General features: G+C 30.5%; 2 protein-coding genes across 4 annotated transcripts in view; one reads left to right on the forward strand and one right to left on the reverse strand.

Moving 5' to 3' along the window:
* Positions 1-1,321: 1,321 nt before the first annotated feature.
* Positions 1,322-22,029, reverse strand: LOC107451268 (sn-1-specific diacylglycerol lipase ABHD11). 2 transcript variants are annotated; one of them, XM_016067313.3, is made up of 6 exons: positions 21,874-22,029; positions 16,971-17,124; positions 10,871-11,044; positions 8,451-8,645; positions 6,337-6,536; positions 1,322-1,512 (listed from the first exon to the last, which is right to left on the reverse strand). In XM_016067313.3, the coding sequence occupies exons 1-6, from the start codon at positions 21,879-21,881 to the stop codon at positions 1,365-1,367; spliced, it is 879 nt and encodes a 292-aa protein (XP_015922799.1). In that variant the 5' UTR covers positions 21,882-22,029; the 3' UTR covers positions 1,322-1,364. The 2 variants fall into 2 exon arrangements, with proteins under 2 accessions (XP_015922799.1, XP_042902278.1); XM_043046344.2 differs by lacking the exon at positions 21,874-22,029 and adding an exon at positions 20,369-20,570.
* A 253-nt stretch (positions 22,030-22,282) lies between these two features.
* LOC107451273 (ferredoxin-2, mitochondrial) overlaps positions 22,283-23,009 on the forward strand; it is a 43,245-nt gene continuing 42,518 nt past the window's right edge. The window contains exon 1 of one of the 2 annotated variants that reach the window (XM_071183364.1): positions 22,283-22,403. The gene's annotated coding sequence lies outside the window, so the exon portion shown is untranslated. The remainder of the gene's footprint in view (positions 22,404-23,009) is intronic. The other variant, XM_071183365.1, reaches the window with a different exon arrangement.

Consider the following 23,009-nt stretch of genomic DNA (forward strand, 5'->3'; position numbering starts at 1 on the left):
CTTCATAAATGTAGTTCATAAAGTTACTTTATTTAAGCAACTATTTTACCCTAAATTATGTTAGTAAATGCTGTGTGTTGATTGTTTTTTTTTTTTTTTTTGTATATTTGTATTGCACTCTATATGAAAAACATCTGAAATTCAGTTTTCAGCATCATTAACTTTTGTTTTTGTTATAATTATTTTTGTTTCAATCAATAATTGATATTTATTTTCCGAACAAGCTTAGTTTTAAATATTATGAATTATATGGTAATTAAATTTGAATTATATGATTAGGTCAAATTTCATATCTGCTTTAGATACACCTACGATGTAATAACTGTTGTAATAACTGCTGACTAAAGAAGCTTTTAAGTTTTCTCAGACTAGGGCATCATAGCTTTTCCACACTTTTTCTGTGTATTGGTTCTAATAACTCTTTTTTTAAAAAAATATTTTGAAAAAACTAAACAACTAATTCAGGGTTTAAATCAGAATCTGGGTAAACGTGCAAATTATTGTTAAAAAATACTTCATTAGTGAAAAATAATATTAAATATTTTTTTTAAAGTTTACAAATTTGTAAAACTAATCCATTCTGCATTCTATACTCTTCTCTGCTTTACTGTATATTTAATCTGTTTCAGACAACTAATTTATATAAAACAAACTGATGGTGCTTTAAAATTTTATTTGATTTAATATTCAATCAAATTAAATTTTAGAGCGTAACATAAACTTTTACGTTTAACGTAATACTTTTCCTGAATTTTAAACCGGTTAAGTGCTTTAGTAGAGTTATGTTTTGTCAGTTTCAGATAATAGAAAAATGTGATAAAAACAAAATGACGCTGCTCTAAAATTTTACTTCCACTCAACGAAATATTTTTTTGCTCGTTAGACAGGGTTAATTTCTTAGTATATTTATATTTTGCCTGTTATATTTTGTTTTGACAGTATTATAATATCTAGCAGATAGTAGACTATTCCCGTGAGACTTCAATTTTATTGATGTGGAAGTAAATGTTGAAGATACCTTGGAATATAAATATTAGTATATAATATTAATAAAGCATTAATGTTAAAATTTAAAGTTTTAAATTATTTAATTTGATGAAATATTAATATTAAAAATATTAATAATTTAAAACATTACATATATTAATTTCCTGTTTAGAAACAAATGTCTATAAGTCATAAAGTTGCTAACTATCAAATATGACCCATTTCGCATTTCGCAAGCTGACAACTGAGCCTGCCCCATGATCACTATTTTAACGTAATGCAGTTTACATTTCAAAAATTATAATTGTGTAAAATATGAAGCAGACTAACTAAATATTCCATAACATAACTTTATTCATAGTAATTTTCATATTGGATCAAGAAATATTGTATTTATCCAAAACTTGTACAACTGTATCGACCGATTTTTCCACGAACTGCCCATGTAGATTATGATAACCGTTTTCAAATTCAATGAATTCAGCATTTGGAAAATATTTTTTAATTTCAGGCACATGACTCATCCTAAAAACATATTAAAAATACAAACATTAGTGGAACTAAAAAATTCAGAAATTGGGGATCAAGTTGTAAATTAATTACAAGCTACATTCTAAGAATCTTCCTAAAAACATATTAAAAATATAACTATTAGAATTTTTTTCCTCAAAATAAGATCAATACAATTCTGTAAACAGCAATTGTTTTGAGGATTGTTTACTAATATTCATTTGTCGGTTTTTAGATTTTTGACAAATAACTTTTGTTTTTTAATAATTTACATTAAAGCAATAATTCAAAATCAGCAAAATCAATTTTTATTTTAAATTTAAATAATAATAAAAATAACTTTCTAATTATTAAATATATAAACACAAAAAATGTACAGTATTAAAATGCCTATCCGAAATTGGTAACTGAATGATTCAATAAATGAGTCTGAAAAACAGTTATTTCTACTATTCTTCAAAATTGAGATTTTTTGCATTTTAAGTTTAGCTCACGTAGATACATAGTTAGGATGTAAAAAATTCATATCCTCAGTAAAATATTCATACTCAGTGTAAAATATTCATATTCAGAGAATAGTTCTTTTGATGGTATATGCAAAAAATAAAGAGTGATAAAAGTAATTATGAGCTGTAAAGGTGATGAATATGAATGATGTCACACTCGATTTCAAAATCTGTTTTCCGGAGAACTTTAAGAAAAATATGTTATCAAAATGCTAATATAGAAAAACAAGAAAGGAAAAACAACAATTTAAGGTGACACATTATAGCGATTTTACTTATAAAAGCACTTGTCCTGGTGAAGTTGAAGTATCTCCTTTGTTTGGTGGCTTAGGCAAATTAGTATTGACTTAGTACAAAAAAGTACCCTAAAAATAGCAGCATAATCAGTTATGGAGAAACTAATTATTAGTCTTTATTTCAAGTCTAAATGACAAATTATAACCATTTTTGATTTTTAAAAGTAATGTATAGTATTCCTTTTAAGGTTTTCTCTAGAAAAGTTTTTTTTTTTAAATTAAAAAATTAAGTGATGTTACCAACCACATTTTAATATGAAAAATAATTAAATATCTTTTTATATCAAACTGATAATTAACTATTCAGTTAATTGTCTCTCCTTTAAAATTATCTTTAAAAAAAAATTTCTCCTTAAAAAAAAAAAAAAAAAAAAAAATTTAATAATAGTAATTGTTCCACGGATTATGAAATTTTACATTTTCAATTTCATGATTTTAATAATGTTACTCTTTTTATTTTGGATTTTATGGAAAATTTAGATAAAAGACTTGATTTAGAAAATATTTACATTGGTAGTCTTAAGACTCTTTTTCCTTATGGATTAAATAGTAAATTTAATGGGGAAGGTACTGTTAATACTGAAGATTTTTGTATTTATAATAAATTAAAAGTTTTTGATTTTCCTGGTGTTTGTGATTCAAAATTTAGAAGTAAAAGGGGAGGTGGAAAAGGTAAGGGTAAATTTATTGAGTTTGATGAGTTTTCGAATTTTTGTAACTTACCTGTTAATTTGAATAATATTTTCACTATTAGGAAATATATTTTTGGTTTTAAAAATAAAATTTTAAAAAATTTCCTTATTAAATTTGGTTCTAAAATTAAATTTGATACTGAACTTGTTAAATTTATAGTTTTGGATTTAATTAAATCAAAAATTGGTGTTAATAAAACTGATTTGCTTTTTAATAATGTTTCTAAAGTCGAAAGGGTTTTTTGTACGATTAATTTTCATGATAAGAATTTTGAAAATGCTAAGTTACCACAGATTATTCATGGTCTTTCTGATTTCTTTCCTTTAGAACAAATTAGAGTTACTGCTGCTTTTAAATATTCTTCTACACTTAGGAAAAAGGTGTGTAATTATAATTTTTTAAGTCGAAATCTTAATTGTATTTCTAAATCTGATTGTTATTGTAATGAGGAGGGTTTTTCAAAATTTATTGATAATGATTATGGACATGTTATTACCGGAAATTTGGAAATTGTGGGTGATCAGGATCTAATTAGCATTTTAAGTAAGGGTTCAAAATTTAGAACCAGAGTTAAGATGAAAAAAGAAGATTTTATTTTATCCATTAAAAAAGATCTAGATTTTTTTATTGCAAAAATTTCCAGAAAATATCATTGGCCTGTTGAAGGTTTTTCTGAGTGGAAAGCTAAAATTATTGAAAGGGTTAGATTTAATTTATTTAATACCAGTTTTAGTTCATTTCCTAAAGGTACTTTTATTGATTATGATTTATCTAGAAAAATTAAAAATCTTAAGGATAAATTCATTGTTACTGTTGTAGATAAAGCTTCAAATAATTTCTGTATTATGTGTAAATATTTTTTTAAAAAATTGATTATTGGGGAATATAATGCAAATAATACCTATTTAAAGTTAAAAGAAGATAAAAAAGTTATTGAAAAAAGAATTATTGCATTTAGTAAAAAATTAAAATTTAAATTAAATAGGATTACATTTCCATATTTATTTCCAATAGTTAAATTTCATAAAAATCCGATTAAATTTAGGTTTATAGCATGTGGTACTAATAGTTATAATTCTGATATTAGTAAAAGGTTTTTTTGTTTTTTAAAAATTATTTTGCTTAAAATTAAAAAAGAGAAAAATATTATTATTGAAAGTAATGTTGAAGTTTTGGATTTTATTAAAAGTAATGATATTTCCAGCATTAACACTTTTGATTTTGAAAATTTGTATACCAGCATACCACATGAAAAAATTATTGAGATTTGTGAAGGTATTTATGACAAGTATTTATTTGATGAAAAAATTGATAGGTTTAACTGGTTAGATTTATGCAAGTTTAATCTTTTTGAGAATGTTCTTTTTAATGGTTTAGATTTTTATAAACAAATTATTGGAATTCCACAAGGTAATTCCTTTTCTGGGGCTTTTGCCAACATTTTTTTGCACTTTTTTGAGGCTAAATTTCTTGAACATAAAGTACTTAATGCTTTCCGATACATTGATGATTTGATTTTGTTTAATTGTGACGATTATAATTTTATTTATACAATTTATCCTGGTGATTTGGTCCTGAAAAAAACTAATGAAAATTGCTTTAATATTGAATATTTAGATTTTAAAATTGATATTGTTAACAATTTTATTAAAATTGGTGTGTTTGATAAAAGAAAAGCCTTTAATTTTAATGTTATTTTTTTCTGCAACTTTAAAACTAATTTGTGTAGTAAAATATTCAAAAATCTTGTTTTTTCGCAATTAGTTAGGATCAAGAAAATTTGTAATAATGTTGAAAGTTTTCGGGAAGCTGTGGATAATTTTTTAAATAATTTGAGTAAAAATGATTTTCCTTTTAATTTTTGTAATGTTAATTTTTTAATTAAAAAAATGATTGATGGTTTTTAAGTTTTTATATATTTTTTCTTTTAACAGGGCGCAATTCTAGTCTTAACTGAGCAGCCCCAGTTAAGCATTCTATTAATTTATCTACGTATCTCCTTCTCCTGACCTTTTCATATCATTTTTAAACTTTTACTGCGCATTATTATAGGGGGCGTTGTTTTTCAGTTTTTAGTGTTTTCTTTTCCTCCGCTTTTGAAGTTGATTCTTGACCTGTGACTGTGAGTTTTTAATTTTCTGATGATTTTTATTGATTTTCTTTTCGTAATTTGTTTATTCTTTTGAATGTATCTTGTTTTTCCTGGACCTCTATACAAAACCATCGGGGTACTGAGGGAGATATTTTAAGCTTTTGCTTCTCCCTCAAATAGAAATGGTTTTGTTTTTAATGGCTACCGGGGCCGGTACCCCCTGAAGACGTCGGCTTCGGTCGTCATATTTTTATTTTATTTCATTTGTTTCTTGTATTGATACTTTTTTCTGAAATTTCTGCTGCTTTTTAGCGCGTTTTTTTCAAAGAAGTTTTTTCAAAGAAGTTTTATCCTTTTGATCTTGATTATTTGTGTTTTCTTTCAGTATCGTACTACCGTACAAATCTTTAAACTGTAGCAAAAAGCTAGAAGTCGTCATAAATAGATTACGTATTGGTCACACATAACACATTACACATAACCTCCCATTTCTTAATGAATCAGCACCAACTTGTCCCTCATGCCACTTAACATTAATGGTTAAACATATGTAATGTCAGTGTCCGAAATTTAAACTCATGACATGTGAATACTTTAAGTGTAAATTTTCTCATTTATCTACTAAATTTGGAGAGTTTCCTCCTCCAAATCTAATACTTTAATTCAAGGACCCGGGATATTTTCCTTTTATTTAAATTTTACATTCAGACTATAATATAAATTTCATATAACAATTTAACTTTAATTTTAACATAGACATCCTGATTTTGAACTAGTTTATACCTATAGTTTGTCTATAGAAAGAAGTCCCGTCGCCTCCTGTTGCTATGGAAGCAAGAAATAGCGCATTTCAAAAAGGCCTACTTAAAATAGCTGAACAACCATAGCCACCGCCACTGATCCAGATGAATGGCGAGGGGAGTTCTTTTCATTGAATTGATAGTTGATTTAGTTGATTTGATTTTAATGGAGTGGTTAGAATCTCATCTAGTTATTTTTATTTTACCTTGCTTTAGGCGTGGTTGCCAAAACATGGCTTTTCATCAAAAATGTATATCAATCAATCAATCTTCAATCAAAATTTTTATTAAAAAAAGATAACGTCGAGAAAAGGATAATCAAATACTTAGCCTAAAATCCAAGCTGTAGTGGAAAGAGACCTTTTAAGCTGTAAGGTCCGAGATAGTAGCTAGATTGTAACAAAAAATTTCAACATTTGTGACAGAATCTAAAAAAAGTATATTTTACTTACATGTCCATATTAGATTTGGTACCCCAAAAAAATACAGCAGGCCCTTCATATAAACCAACAGGTTCTGGATGCAGAAAACTAGGGTCACTAAAGTTTCGGTCGAGAGACTGCTCATTATATTTAGCCCTGTATCTGCCGTCAGCATCTCTTTTGATAGGAAAGAGTATTTTGTACGAGATCTCTTTTGGTAAGAACTTTTTCTTTGATTAAGCGAAAAAGGAAAGAAAGATGACAATTATTTAGATATCCTTAAATTATATTTGAAGAAAAAGATTAAAATTATTACACATAGAAATTCTATGGGTCATACAAATTGCAAAACGTGGAGAAGGGAATAAAACAGACGACGATATTTTTTCAAAAACATTTGCGACGATCACTACTCATTTCTTTTTCTAGGAAATATATATCGCTGGTTCAAAACTAAAACGACGCATCTGCAAACGTATTATGCCTGCAGATGTGTCGTTTTAGTTTGGAACCATCGATATGTATGGGAATTTCGAGTTGCCTGACTTCTAAATGTTGAAATGGCTTCATTAAACAGGGAATTACTACTTATGCTAAAAATTTGTAAGATCCAGAGGAACCTTATGATTACTCTCAATTACTGATGAAAGTATAAACAACAAGTTTTAAAATGCATACAGAGTGTCTAGTAAACGAGAGTTTTTTTAAGAAAAATTAGTTTAGTTTTAGTTTCTATCACTTGAGTGTTTAAAATAATATTCAAAATTACTAGTACAAAAACTTATTGGTTGGTTCTTATGCCACTTGCCTCATGGGCAAGCCTGCTTGGTGAAAGCGAGCAAATTTAAGGCATAGTGTGCAATTTTTGTTTTTCAGTGGCGCCATCTATGGCCAAGAATTCGACTTCTGCCACATCATGCGTCACACCTGTTTATAAAGCGGACCCATTCATATATCCATTCATTCATCCACATATCATAATTTTGATCTGAATTAGAGGACGATCGATCTCTAATCCAGTACCCCCAGAGGTATTGATTTGTTATGGGAACATGGAGGACTTTGCAACTCGACAGAATTTTAACGTTAATCAGTCACCAACTACAGGGGGAGTCTTGGCCGTCGGTGTTCGAACCCATGAACTCTCGGACATGGGCCCAGCGCCCTACCGACCAGGCTATCCCGGCCCAAAACTTATATTATAGAGGTTGAAAAATAATATTTAGCTGAAAAAAATCAAATGCACTATAAAAAAATCTAATGAATCATTATCGATATCAATAATCGATATCGATATTCCGCATTTGAAAAGATTGTGGATAAACAATCATAAATCAAATTATTTGCCAATTAAATCTGAAAGGCGCCCGCTTCTCCTTTGAAACCACCTATAACATGACCCTACTAATGAGCTGTTATTTTTTCTTCATTTTTGCTTCGGTTGACCATGATGACCAATCAGCAAATTATAATAACGTTTATGTTTTCCTTCCTCTCTTAAATAACATATTGCGCACATATTATGTATAAGTTTTTATGATTTTGGGATTGAATTCTTTATGATTTACCTGTGAAGTCTGAAAGGGGCATCTACAGAAATTGTTACCCGAACTAACTGTTAACTCAATTGGAAAAAATATCTATTCTAGAGTGCATTTCGGAAAACTCTAAACTGATTTTAATGCGACCTGATTAATTTATTTATTTGTATTCATCGATAATAAGTACTATCAATACCACCTATCTCGTTTTTCGACCCGCTTTTAGGATGAAATGTGAATTTTGACTTAAATTTTGCTAATTGAAAACAGATTTTAATAGGAACTAATTTTTTTTTTATTGGTCATTAATAAGTGCAATCAATTCCACCCACCTTGTCTTTCGTCAATAGTTCCATTTATATAGAGAGAAATGTAAATTGTAAAGTACATTTTGAAAATTATAAATTGATTTCCGTACGACCAATTTTCTTTTAATTGACGTAATAAACGCTGTCAATATCGCCCCTCTTGTTCTTCATCACAAATGCTAACTATGTGGAGTCAAAGTCAATTCAGAATTATATTTTGGAAAACTGTTATCCGATTTTAATGTGAAATACTTTTTTTGTTCATCGTTAATAAATAAAACCAATAACTACTTACATTTGCTTCCGATAATTCTTCGAACATATCATCAACTATTTTCCTCCTCGCTTCCGCTTCATTCATATAGCTAGGAATCTCTGAAATTGCTTTTGAGAGTTCCCGTAAATATTCTCTGCATATGAAGGCAGAATGTTTTCTATTAGTAGGGTTTAGATACGTGTCTTCGGTTATTACCATTGATACTCTGGTTGGCTGAAAACAAAATTATGAAGAATTTATTTTAAAACCATTATAAACAATAAATATTAAAATTCAAAATCTTTTTAAAGCTGATGATACTCATACAATAAACAATAGATTGCCTGGGAAACTGGATGACACGATTTCCACGGATAAAGTAATCCTGAAAGTAATCGTCATGCTAACTATATATANATCCAGATATATATATATAGCCTTGACTGTTGCTATTTTGGTCACGTGCTCTTCACTAAAAGACTTTGACTGTATTGTTAGGAAGTACTGAAGAGCTAGAAGCCTGATGACCTAATAGTCAATGTCTGGCATTTGTTTAATAATAATAAATAATTGCATACTGATTGACTATGGGATTTTGGGTTATTTGAAGTGCAATCGGCGTTTTAAAAATGATTTATCTTTTTGGCTGCTGGGAATCAAGTACAAGATACCAATTAGGCATCCAACTTTACAAAACTTTACGGTAACTTAATTACCAGGAAAGTTATGAGTTATTTTAATGGACTAGAAGATGTGAGTTTTGTAATTTAATATCACATTGAAATACATCAGATACACAGATGAAAAATAAGACTTTCTAAATTCTATATGAACATAAATCTATCATAATTCATGGCGGAGGGATCACCCAGAGCCTCGTTGATTATCGTGCCGATTTTAATCCTATCGAGGTCCTCATGTCGATTTCAATTCTATAGAGGTAGACATCCTATAGAGTTTAAGGTTAAGGTTAATAAAGTATATCGATTGGAGAAACTATTAGAAAAAATATGCGACAAGAAGCTAGATTATTATTTTGGAATTGATAGCGATCTACATGCAAATATCTAAGACAAAACAACACTTATGGCTAATTACTATACATTGATTTCAAAGGTGCTTTAGACGACTTAGAATAAAAATTTGTCTGTAAAGCATTTAAGAAACAAAATTTAATTCCAGCTTCGTGGCATAGTTTAGAGCATTAACATGAGCAAACCAAAAATGGACGAATAATAAAAAATATTTTAAAGAACTGTTCTCAATGATCTGACATAGATTCTTTACAATGGTATCTAAAACACAATGACTTTTTAGAATCACGAAACACATATTCAAGCGTTTTAAGAGTAACTCAATTTTTTTTAACATAACGTCTTTAAGGAAGATTGAAATGAAACAATGAATGAACTCTTAGTGTTAGTGAATAAGTGACTTTAAAAACACTGCTCACGACGTTCTCTTGACAAAAATATACAGTCTTCAAAAACTTAAAAAGAAATCCGACATATTTTATTGTATAACTATCGTTGAACAGCCGACCTAATTTTGGGTTTACGACTTCTTATGTTCAATGCGTAGCCTTGTAATTTAATAATAACTCCTCTACTCACTAAAAAGTTTTTATTTTCACATTATTCTTTACAAGGAATAACTTGATGCAATCCTCACCTCGTTTGCGATGAATTTTCTAAATATATTTAATATTTTTGCAATTATTTTTCTTAAGTCTGATGCAGTTGTTTGAAAAACAGTATTGTGATTTTAGAAAGAACTAAACATATTGAAAAAAGTTTTAAGTGACATAGCAGTAAAAGGTAGCAAGCCAATTAATAAATTTCCATCCTAACTCTCCAAAGACGAAATACAATATGAATATTGTACGTAGGCACCGAGAGTACAAAACTTTAGCTAGATGTTAAAGAGTGTTACTCAGCTTGGGTAGACAGTTTAAATTATGCCTGGTGGTCAGGGGTGGTCATATGCTCTGGGGTCCGGATTTCCCTAGCAATTTCCAAGACACATGGGAGTTGGTTTTCGCTCCAAATGTGTTTGAAACTAAATTTTCGATGAAGTTCATTCTTATCTATCACGACGAGGGAAAGTTAAAAATTACATAAAACATCATTCTTCTTCTAAAAGAGATCAAGTTTTTCGTAGGAAATATTTCTTTACTTGCAATAAAATATTACAGGATAGATTATTGTAGATAAAACTTTAACTTCCGAAGCTTCAGTGAAAGCTTCTTAGTCATTTATTCTTCTCTAATTTAAATGGTTTTGAGAGCAGTTAAAATACATATTACGCTTAAAGGTGGATATGGGGGAGGATATGCATTGTAAATAAAACTATTGAGAAATTCATTGATTTCAGCCATAAATATACAAGAAACAGATATTTTCCTCTAAAGGACATGTGTCATGATCCACACTGTTAATGTAAATGTAATGAATCTTTACCTTCTGAATGGCTGCATTAGCTGCAGTGAAGGCACCCATACTGTGTCCAAATAATACAGCTTTCTTCAAATTTACTACATTCATAAAATGAAAATGATCCTTCACATTTAAGGCGAAACTAAATTCATCAGTATAATCACTGTCACCGTAGTTTCTGGCATCATATGCATAGACCTAAAATAAAATGTGCAGTAATATAAACAAAGATAATATAGATTTGAAGCAATATCGGTACACGGGGCATACGAAAAAGATTGTGATAAATGGAATGCCATAAAAATGTATTCTTTAAAATTGATTGGCAATCGAAGGAGCTTTCGACATTCTATAGTTGTGGCAAATATCGGAAGTTTAATGAACCCTATAGAATTTTATGCTTAAACATCTATTTTGCTGTTGATCAAGCTATCAAGCTTTAGAAGTACACGTTTCTGTTTGGCAGAAAATTTTCGAAGAAATCACTTTAAATACCCTTTACATTCAGACATATTTTAGCAAGTTCTTCTCCTGAGTGCTAACCGTCAATATCGCATAAAAACAAAAATAGAATTCATTGTGCAGTCAGTTTTCTTTTTTAACAGCGGCATCTGTCGAAACACTAGAAAGACTGAACATTGCTGCCTACCGACTACTGCACGTAAAAAATCTTGAAATGCCTCATTGGCCACTTTTTTACGTGCAGCAATCGGCATGCAGCGATGTTCAGTCTTTCTAGTGTTTCGACAGATGCCCCTGTTAAAAAAGAAAACTTAGAAGAGGTGTAATTTGAAAAAAAAGGAAAACAAAAAAAAAAATAATATAAAATACGATTCACTACAAAATGAAGAGATCCATTGGTTTCCCATTGGTAAAATAATTGTTGTCTAATTTTTTTTTGGAAAAGAAACTTTATTGTGTTTTCATCTTGGACATCTTTAACTGTTAATCCTGAACTGCTCGGTACGCAATTTCACAGACATATTTAAATACAGCTCAGACACATTCTGCGTAAATTCTTTTGATGACTGAATAGACATTGAGCAGCCAATCGTGATCAATATTAACATTTTCGGATTGGTACAATGGTGTTTGATGGAGATTGTACGCTGCATCATATACCCGTTTTGGATTCACAACTTCATTCACGAAATATGATTTGAAAGCTTGGCCTTTTTTTTCAATTTTACATGAATAGTGAATGAATCGTTTATATTGCGTGGTTATATTGCGTTTACGGTCTTGCGCAAGTTATTGGGTAAATTGACAATGTATCCTTTTATCCCTAACTGGTGTTAAACACCCAGTTCTCGTATTTGCATGAAAGGGGTTCGGAGAGTCACCATTCGCTCTTCAGTAGAGTTCAATTCTCTCAACCACTTTGGTATTGTGAGGGTCGAGCTCCATGCTTGCGTTTGCGAACGGAATCCTTTCGTTTTTCCGTTCGTGTGTAACACTTAAGGTATTCCCGTCTACGTTCTTTCGCTTTAGCTTTTCAGACTCGGTAAGTTTAGGCCTTGGCATCCTTTTTTTCTTGTTTCCACTCTAACTTTTGGGACCATGTCAATCAGTTTGGATCCTCTTTAATTGTGATATTCACCTGAATTAGTATTGAAAACGATCCAGTTTAAACTGTAGCTTAGAATTTCTGATCCTTAATTATAACAATAAAAACAAAAATATCGTTCAAATGATGAAATTCTCCTTTATTCACAATTTAAGAAGTATTTATGCGATCTCTCTGGTCCATATCTCAAAAATAAACTCACCAACTCTAATGCATAACAAAATTAAAAGTGAAAAAACGAATTCTAAAAACATTATCAAACAGCAGCGGTTGCGATAGCAACGCATGCGCACTGTTTACTAGTTGAAAAGTGAGGACACCACTAAATCCAAACCAAGACCCATTTTGCCAATGGATAAAAAAAAATTTATAAAGCATTTATTAAAATTTTGAATTGCAACGAAAAAAATCTTTTAATAGATTTTCTTTCAGACAGTTAGTGACAGTTCAGACAAACTAAAGTCATGTAACAATTTTGATCTAGAATTCTTACTTATCAGTGATAAATAAGAATTCTAGATATTATAAAATAGATATTTTATATTTTTTAGACACAATTATTGCATGCAACATTTCTTTAGACCTTTAATTACTGTAATGGTTTAAATAAATCCTAATTCCAATCCTAATGCTATTTAATTCCAGTGGGACAAACTTCCCTAGGAGCAAAATAACTTGGGAACTCATTGGGCCAATATTCACCAATCTTGGCTCAACAAGGTTTTAAAGGGCCATTTTCTGCCAATATAGAAATGTTCGATCCACCCGATATTTTATAGCTACTATTTAGCCAATGTTTACCAAATTCACCCGATATTTAATTTCTCTTATTTACCCATTATCGGCCCTATGCAAATTTGTAAAGTTCACCACATATTTTAAAGCCGTTATTCAACCTATATCGATATAGCAGTGTCAGACTCAATCGATGTTTTATAGCCGTTATTCAGCCAATATAGACCATAGATAACATTGTACGATTCACCCTATATTTTAAAGCCGTTATATAATCAATGTGGGCCCTATATAGAATAAATCGATTCATCCAATATTTTTAGCAGTTATTCAGCCAATATAGACCCTATTTGGAATTTTGTAATTGACCCGATATTTTATAGCAGTTACTCAACCAATATAGGCCATATATAGAATTATAAGTTTCACTCGGTATTTTAAAGACGTTATTTATCCAATGTAGACCCTATTTAAAATTGGTCGATTAACCTGGTATCTTATAGCCGCTAAATAGAACCTAAAAGGTAAAATAATGAACGCTTTTCTTTAAAATCATTAATAATTAGTTGTTTTAAAATCTCATGGACGGATAGCCGTTAATATAACTCTAGTGCTACTTTTACAATAAAATCAAAACAATGCAGGGCTCTTGGTAATTCGATTTTCTGCTATCAGAACTTGTCATTTTGACCAAAGTAAGTCTTTTATTTTATAACAGCAGTTGAACAGCTGACCCAATTCTGAGTTTACGACTACCAATGTTCAACTCCGTAGACATGTAATTTTGAATCTAATATAGAAGACTAGGGAACTCCTAGATCAAGTATTATGAAAAATTTGGCTTCGTGGAGGAGTTATTGATGGAACTAACCAACATTTGCGTTGCATGGAGAGAAAAACCTCCCGTGGTTAACCAGACGGTCAGGGGTCTCTAACACATGATACACTGAGGATACTTTATGCCAGCTTGCACTCGGTATGACCCAGGTGCGGAATTCATATCGACCAGCCAATGCCGGGATTCGAACCCGGTTCACCTCACCATCACCGGTTGGAAGGCGAACGCTGTATCCCTAGCACAACGACTCTAGGTGAATTTTTTTGTGGTTATCATTTCCAGTAATTCGGTAAAGACTAAGTTTTTAGTTGAATTGCACATCACATTTTCTGAACACCACTCTAAAATATCGCAAATAGTTCAAATGTAGCTTTATCAATCTAATTTCTTACTCTTGCAACATTAAACATAAATTTTGACAGGAAACTTGCTGTCTTGACCAAGGTGAAAATCATTTCCATTGATGCTGTAAAGAGAAGTGCTTAATCGGAATGCACATTGTATCTTCTAAGCCCACTCTAAAATGTAGCCGATAGCTGAAATCCAGCTTTAGCGATCGATTTTTCAAAATCCTGCAATGTCATGAATAAGAATACATTTTAAGCCCCTTTACATCGCTTAGACAATTCACACCGTATTTCCCCCGAAATCTGTGTAATGAGTAAAAGCATTTTTTCCCATGTGTGTTTAATTGTTCTATTAATTAATTAATTTTTAAGATATTTGGATCAGCTGAGAGTTTCAAGAAAAAGCATTTACGCAGTGGTTTTCTTATTTCATAATAAATAATCCTAAATAAAAATTTTCTTTCAATCCTGTATAATTTTGCAAAATTTTATATGAACTATCAGAAGTTTAATAGACAAACAAAGAAAAAATATTTCTTTTCAAAAGGTGAATGTTTATATTGTACTTGGACTATTGCGAAATAGACAAAAATGCCTTATGAACAAAAAAGAAAAATTTATTATAGGTAGATTTCCTTGTAGTGTAAATCACTTAAGGAACTGGATATAGAAATGGAAATTATTAAAATATTTATGACAGATTATTAAACAGAAATTATTAAAATATTATAATATCGTTCCATGTTCAAAAGATGTAAATACAAAACTGGTCCTTAAATACAAGTCGATAATAGTCTTATATATTTCTAGACAATAGTCTTAGAATGGCTTTTGATATCGGACCGATAACGGAAATTATTCTCCAGTTGTTGTATTAATACATACGGTATGAGCCCTATAATAAAAATTATTTCCTGATAGGTGATTTACAGTGATATTGGTACTTCTAGAAATTTTAAGCATATGAATTTAAAATTCTAATACATCATTTGTGGTTCTTGATAGCTTAGTTTGAAATAATTTAAGTTCACAAAAACTGGTGGCTGGTGAAGAAGAATAAAAAATTTATCTTAGTCTGGCCGTTTTATCTTAGACTGAATTTTCCTAGAACACTTTTAGGAGATATAAAATAGTAATAGAGAGAAGGAATAGCATCACTGAATCAAGAGCTTATTGAAAAAATGAAGAAAAGTAAGATTTTAGTGAATTTCAGAAAATCAATGTTGTTGTTGTTGCTGTTTAGGCAGAGGGGGTGCGATTGTTCTTGTTTTCTAGTGGCGCCATCTATGGCCAAGAATTCGACTTCTGCCACACCATACGTCTCTCCCGTTTATAGGGCGGACCCATTCATACATCCATTCCTTCATCCACAGATCGTAATTTTGACCTGAATCAGAGAACGATCCATCTCCAATCCAGTACTCCCAGAGGTATTGATTTGTTATGGGAACATAGAGGACTTTTGCGACTCGACAGATTTAACGTGCATCAGTCTCTTTACTACACTGGGAGTCTTCGGCCGGTGGGGTTTGGGCCCACGAACTCTCGGACATGGGCCCAGCGCCCTACCGACCAGGCTATCCCGGCCCCTTACAAAATCAATTTCAGAGTGTATGAAAACCTTAGAATTCTCATATTATTCTTTTACAAATGAAAATCGCCTTATTAGAGACTTTTCTCTGTAATCTATATTATTTATAATCGATTATATCATATTTTTAAACCCCAAAGCTTTAGAATTTTAAAAATATAGCCAAATTTTTTCTTTATGCTAGTCAATTCTATTGAGAAACTGTAAGACTAACATCTAGAAATTATAATAAAACTACATTCGAATATTTATTGTTGCAGAATTTAAACAGACATGTTTTAGAAAAATTTACTCAAAATTTTACCTAACGGTATGCTATATTTATCAATTATTATCAATTATATTTACAATAGAAAATTTTATTTTAAGGATTTTTTTTTTCTCGGAAAACCTGAAAAACTACAGAGTATCCATAATTAAAGTTAACGTTAGTGAGCAGTCAGTATCAAAAACAGCAGTAAATTTCATGTAAATCGTGTGATGGCATAGTAAGTTGATGGGAATTTTACTAGCAAAGCAATTTTGTTTCATAAACCATCACCGGATAACGTTTCATAATTTTATGGAGAACTTATAAAAATTCTTCCTTTTTAAACCAAGTTTTTAAAAGATACTGATTGTTGTTGTTGTCGTAGACCATTAGGGCAAGGGGTGCAATTACTCTTATTTTACAGTGGCACCATCTATACCCAAGCCACTCTATAAATACGTACGTCACACACGTTTATAGGGCGCAATCATTCATTCATCCACAGATCGTAATTTTGTCCTGAGCCAGAGAACGATCAATCACCAATTCAGTACCCCCAGAGGTATAATTTGTTATGGGAACATAGAGAACATTGTGACCCGGCAGATTTAATTAACCATTTTGCCAGCTGGACACAACTCCCATTCTCACAAATGGGAGTGCAAAGCCCTGCTAGCCAGGCGAAACGATTACTGGGGTCAAACGTGTATTACTTCTAAAATCAACAAGCTCACACGATACAAAAAAATATTTGTATTGATACAACAGTAAACAAAATATGTTCACATATTCTTACCTTTCTCCTCGTTTTTTCGGCAATAATTGGAGCAGTATATTTCCACGTACTTCTGTCAGATGAAAGTCCATGAAGAAGAACTATAGGTGTTAAGTTGGGGTCACTGCCTTCAGAGGATTCATACAAATCATAAGCTAAGTTAATAGGAACATAGCTGCAAAAAAATATTTTATGAAATAAGAATCTCTAAGTATTAGAAAATAAAAATCAAGGATGCTTATATATTTCTTTTTACTATTTCTAGATGTTTTACAGCGCTAAAAGGCTCCGTTGCAACCTCGCCGCCTTTTTCAGCCAGAGCGTTGCGCCTGGTGTCAATCCAATGTCACTGGACACAAGTGTCAAGTTACAGTGATTTCCTAAAATGTATGAATAAAATGTATCTCTCTTTTATCGCCAATTGTCTCGATCACTTTTCAATAGAAACAAACTCTAACAGTCACAAGAATAAAAATATGAAATAAAAAAAAATCTTGTAAACTACGTTTCTCAATTTAATTAAAATAAGAAAACAAATACAATTTTCTCAGACCTAAAACACAGAACGTACGCTATTTTCATTCTAAACTTCTTCTTCTCTTCACCCCTTGTTTTTTTAAAGTGATGAGCTCTACGATTTTGGTAAATAAAAAGTTAAATGACTTTCTCTTATTGTATAATATATTATACATAGTATTTAACATTGAATATATTATCTTATTGTTTCTCATTATTTTATTTTTTATTAATTCAATGATTCACTTATTTATTTTATGCAATTTATTATTATTTTTAATTTTTAAATTTGAATCTAAGTTAAAAGAGAGCAAACTCTTTATGCATGGAACAAACTTCGAGAAGTGCTCCTTGAATAACAACAACAAACTTTCGGGTTAATTTATTTGATGAGATAAAATTCACCTTAACTTTAACTGTACAATCACCAAAAAAAAAATAATAATAATAATAATAATAACTTGAATAATTTCAGATCTAATGAACGGATCTTTTAGGACTCTATCTTAATGGTTCGAAGGAGTAACCTCAAATACACCGAAGAGCCATTACATTATGACCACCCTGCTAATGAACAACCAATAGGATCATAGGACCACCTTTATCCCTCAAAACTGCTAGCACCCGTCGTTGCATTGATTCCACAAGGCGCTGATAGGTAGTCTGAGGTATCTGGTACCAAGCGCTCACTAACTGGTCCTGCTATTCCAGCACATTGCGAGGGGGTAGCGTGGCAGCACGAATTTGGTTTTCCAAGTAGGACCACGAATGCTCTATTGGATTAAGGTCAGGTGAATTTTGGGGCCGAAACATGACTTGAACGTCACTGGAATGTTCCTCTAACTAATCTATGACGATTCGACCCTTTTGACATGGTGCATTATCCTTTTGGTAAACACCATCCCCCGCAAGAAAAACTGTTGCCATGAATGAGTGAACCTGGTCTGCAACTATGTTCAAGTAGCTTAGTAGCTTACAGACGTCAGGGATTGTTCTATGAGGATTATGGGTCCTAATGTGCCAATGAAAATATTGTTCCTGGGCGAGAAGCAATGAAAACCTGGGTGAGCCCATTGTTATAGCTAGAGGGTGGTCATAATGCAATGACTCTTCGGTGTATATTAATTAATTAGTGCGGACAAGTTAAATTACAAAATAAGACTCAAAAACATATTTTCTCTGAATAGATACCCTTTTACCCACTGATTTGCATTTCTGACCCCTAAAATATAGGGTGTAGCCACAATCTGGGAGATATGGTCCCCATAGTTTATTCAGTAGAGCAATCCAAATTTGGACCCCTTAATGTTAATGTACTCTTTGCTCAGTTCCTCATATCTTGAGAACTTTTTAAGCCGTTTGATAATTTTTTACACACTATTAGAAAATTCGTTTTCCAAAGATTCGTTTACCTGCAAAAAAAGTAATTTAAGTAAATGATTATTTTTTACTATTTTATTTAATAATAGTCAAAAAAAATTAATTATTAAGTATATAATTTTTGGATACAATTTTTGAAGTATGTAATTTTACACGTCTAAATACAAAATGTGAGCGAAATCGGTTGAATACATACTGAGAAATTAAAATTTTAAATTTAATAATAACTTAAAATTCAGTTTCTTAGAAACTATTCGTCCGATTCTGCTCCAATTTTTTATATTGTCATTTAAAATTGCATTTTTTAAAATAATGTAAAAAATTGCATACCACACAATTCAAAATGTTATGACTATTATTAAAATAAATAACAAAAAATAATATATATTTACTAAAATTATTTCTTTGCAAGGAAGTATCTTAGGAAAAATGAATTTTTTTAATAGTGTTTTTCAGTTCGCTAGAAAAGTTCTCGAGATATGACGAAATACGCAAAAAGTAGAACAGACGTTAAGGGTTACAAACATTGGATCGCTCTCCTGACCAAACTATTGAAACCATATTACCCAGATTGTGACTACCTCCTCAGTTTTTTTTTGGGGGGGGGGATCAGTAATAAATTTTCCGTCTAGAAAAAGGTATGTTTATTCAGAGAAAGTATGTTTCAGTATCTGATTTCGTAATTTTGGAATATCGCATTTATTAATTATCATATTTACGGTCACCACCTCGAGCGAGAAGATCATTAGAGTGAAAGTTATTCAGGGTGTCCATTTTGATTTTAGCGCACTGTACATATGTTATCGCTAAAGTTTGAGAGCCGTTAATATGCACATAACCTAGCTAATCTACAAATTAACGAGGGTGAGTGCGAAATCAAGGGTTTTCCTCAATTTACGTAAGTAATAATTGCATTAACTGTCTCCGTATCGTTAAAATTGTGTCTCGTTTATTCTCGTTAGTTTTTCATATTCTTTCTACTAATTTGCTGATTGTTTGATTGTATTGGCTTGATTTTGTAGAAATAAATAAATAACGATAAATTATATGTTAATTTCATTATTTGTCATTTTATTTTACGCCATTTATTTCGTTGTATTATAGTTTTTAAGGTGATTGATGACTGATTCTAATTTTCAAATGTGCCGTGTGTTTGATTATAGTGATTTGATCTTAAACATAGCGACATATAAATAAATAATATTATGTTAATTTATTAATTCAGAAACGCTGTTGTTGCAGAAAACACTTTTCATTATAACAAGTGCCTAGTAAAGATTATCTAGGTCCTTTTGCAGATTACCAAAGATTCTTGACGATTCTCGCAATACTCCGTAAATATAAGTCTCATCGCTTTGAAATTACGATTTGCTTTGAGTTCAATAAAGAAGCGTTTATCAACTGAAACTTTAGTGCAGTACCTTTTCTGCCCCCCTCCCCTAAAGGAAAATATCAAATTAAATATTGTAGTGCAAAAGAAAAATCACCGTAAACGACAAATCAATCAAAATTGAGATATTTACATATTTGGCATCTTCGTAAGCTAAACTACCTATCTCAAAGAATTTTTAAATAAAATTGTTTTATCAGTTTTCTGAAATTCTATTTTAGCATTTATAATGCTAGCAATGGAAAGAAAATAGTTGGCAAGTCACTTTTCTCGAAATCAATCGTTAAACACTTGCATAGCCTTACGTAGCAGTTACACAGGCAGTATAGCCTTGTTGTTTGGAGTTAATAGAAAAATGAGTTTGATTTTGAACAGCTTTTGTCATAAAAATAAATGAAACAGTCATTAAATATAACTTTTTAATCTTTTATGGTCCGTCATCAACAAAACAAACGTTATTGCACGCTTTCGATGGAGTAGTTTTATGATTAAGCGTCGAAATATTGCCAATTACAAATTGATAAATATTTTAAAAATCTAATCCATCTTGATATTTAAATTTTGTTCCGTAAATTGCATCCAGCATTGGGACTTTTTCTTTTCTGCCGAATCCACCCACTGATCACAACTCAAATTAGTTTCCCATAAGAGTTGAAAAAGATAATGCTAATGAAATATGTTTAGAAAGAAGCAACTGAAAATGTCACAATCTTTATCATTGCCAGTGAAAACTGAAAGAGTTGAAAGACAATTATTAGAAAAGCCTCCAAATTTAATTAAACAAACTTTTCTGCTTGTTTTTTTCATTCCACCGTCTTCACTAGTGATTCAATAGTATATGTTTTTTTTCTTCTTTTTTTTCGTTTTAACATTAATTTGTTATCCACCTTGTGCATATTTTATTTACTTCCAGTCTACCAAAGATTCAAATATTATATAGTAAGGACAGTGATTACAAAGTACTCTAAATCAAATCGAGCTCCCTACTCTTTATCTTAATTCTATGTACACTACCGAGATGTGAGCTAGGCTTTATAGATTCTTTATCATTTTGATAAATTAAATCTCCTTCTACAATTTATATGCAACACTGGGTATAACATTGATCGCTTGAGGAGGTATTTCAATCATCCGACCAAGCGTTTTCTAATCTTTTCAACTATCAGTGTATAAATTTTATTCTCTAACTGAATAAAATTATGTATTTATAAAAGATATTTATGAAATTATTACCAAACATTAAACAATTAAAAGTGATCTTAGGAGAACAAAACATATCTGAAACAATAACATGATGAAAACACTGTTGTGTATTTGGAACACTTGTTTGTTATATAAATGTATATGATTCAGGGTTAGCGCTGTATAATTCTTGGATGTAAGCATAAAGTTAATACTCTAATATCAGACATTTGTTAACACCTATGAACAAGAATAATAATAGCTAATGAGAACATTTCATTTAGGAACAATTTTAATATTTTTTTTTTGTTTCCATAAAATTAAATCTGAAAAAAAAAGAGTTATTTAGAACCATTTTTATGAAAATTTTCTTTTAAATAATATTTTCTTCACTAACTATTAATTAAAAAAGTAATATGTGTAATTATTTTATAATTAAAAAACTTATCGACTTACTTGTCCATTTTTTTACACTTCCTACTTTCAGCAAATATGGGAGGAAATAAACTAAAATTAATATAATCGTTAAATCAAATGAACGATATTAAAGAAGTCACAAAGCAAAGTGATGACTGTAAACAGTAATAACTTTTTTATTGTTTACACGAAAATCGCCTGTCTACAGTTTTCTTTGGTTAGAAAATTTGTTCAAAGTTGAGTTAGATACAATACTGTTTGCTTTTTTATTGCTCTCTCGTGTGGGAAATAGTTTTCCTCATTTATTTTATAGATCTTTAATTCTTCTTGAAAAATGTCATGTTTACAGAAGACCTGAGTCGATATTGTCGTCATAGAAAACCTATTAGACCAATAATTATAGCAACAACAACAACAAAAATATATAGTTTCTTCGGAAAAACCAATCTCATCAACCATGCAAATATAAATGATGACTGAAAGCTCCCAAATTCCCCCCCTGTATGTTTTACCCCTTTTAGAACAGAGTTGGGGGGATTTGGGTGGCTATTTGAATTTCTTCTAGACAGGTAAGTGAGGCATTGTTACTAACGTAATTCTCCTCACTGAACCATTAAAGTGAAACCGATCACGAAACGATCGGACCAATTGTCTTAAAATTATGAGAGTTTTACAATACCATAGGTAAAAGTATCTATTTATGCATCTGATATTTCAATTTAAGCTAGTAAATCATTATATTAAAAGTATTTTTTATGCTGAATTGGATGAACCTAAACACGACTCAATAGAATAAATAGTTCAAAAGTTAAGTTGCTAGAGTTTTTGTATATAAATTTTTTTGTATATATATCTTTTGACATGTACTTATGTACAAACTTTACAATACTATATAGGGCAGGGGTGGGCACACTTTTTTGGTCGTGGGCAAAAAATCTAGAAAAAAAAGTTTGGTGGGCCTAGTAAAAATTTCTAAAATAAAAATTCTAACTTCTGAAATAAAATAAAGTCAATTTATCACTGAACGCAAGGCACTCTACATAAACTTTGCGTTTTTCAGTTGACATTTTGGGGTTAAAAAATTTTACAAATAACTCAAAAAAGCAGTAGCTATTTTATACATTTAGTAATTTCACCATTATTTACAATGACGTTGTATGTGTGCTATTTTTTCA

Source organism: Parasteatoda tepidariorum, chromosome 7, assembly GCF_043381705.1.
Source record: "Parasteatoda tepidariorum isolate YZ-2023 chromosome 7, CAS_Ptep_4.0, whole genome shotgun sequence".
Taxonomy (NCBI): domain Eukaryota; kingdom Metazoa; phylum Arthropoda; class Arachnida; order Araneae; family Theridiidae; genus Parasteatoda; species Parasteatoda tepidariorum.

Coding starts and splice junctions, on each gene's coding strand:
- LOC107451268 (XM_043046344.2), bottom strand. Junction 11,045..16,970: donor CCGAAAAAACGAGGAGAAAG/GTAAGAATATGT, acceptor ATTTTATTTTAG/GTCTATGCATATGATGCCAG. Junction 6,537..8,450: donor AAGAATTATCGGAAGCAAAT/GTAAGTAGTTAT, acceptor GCTTAATCAAAG/AAAAAGTTCTTACCAAAAGA.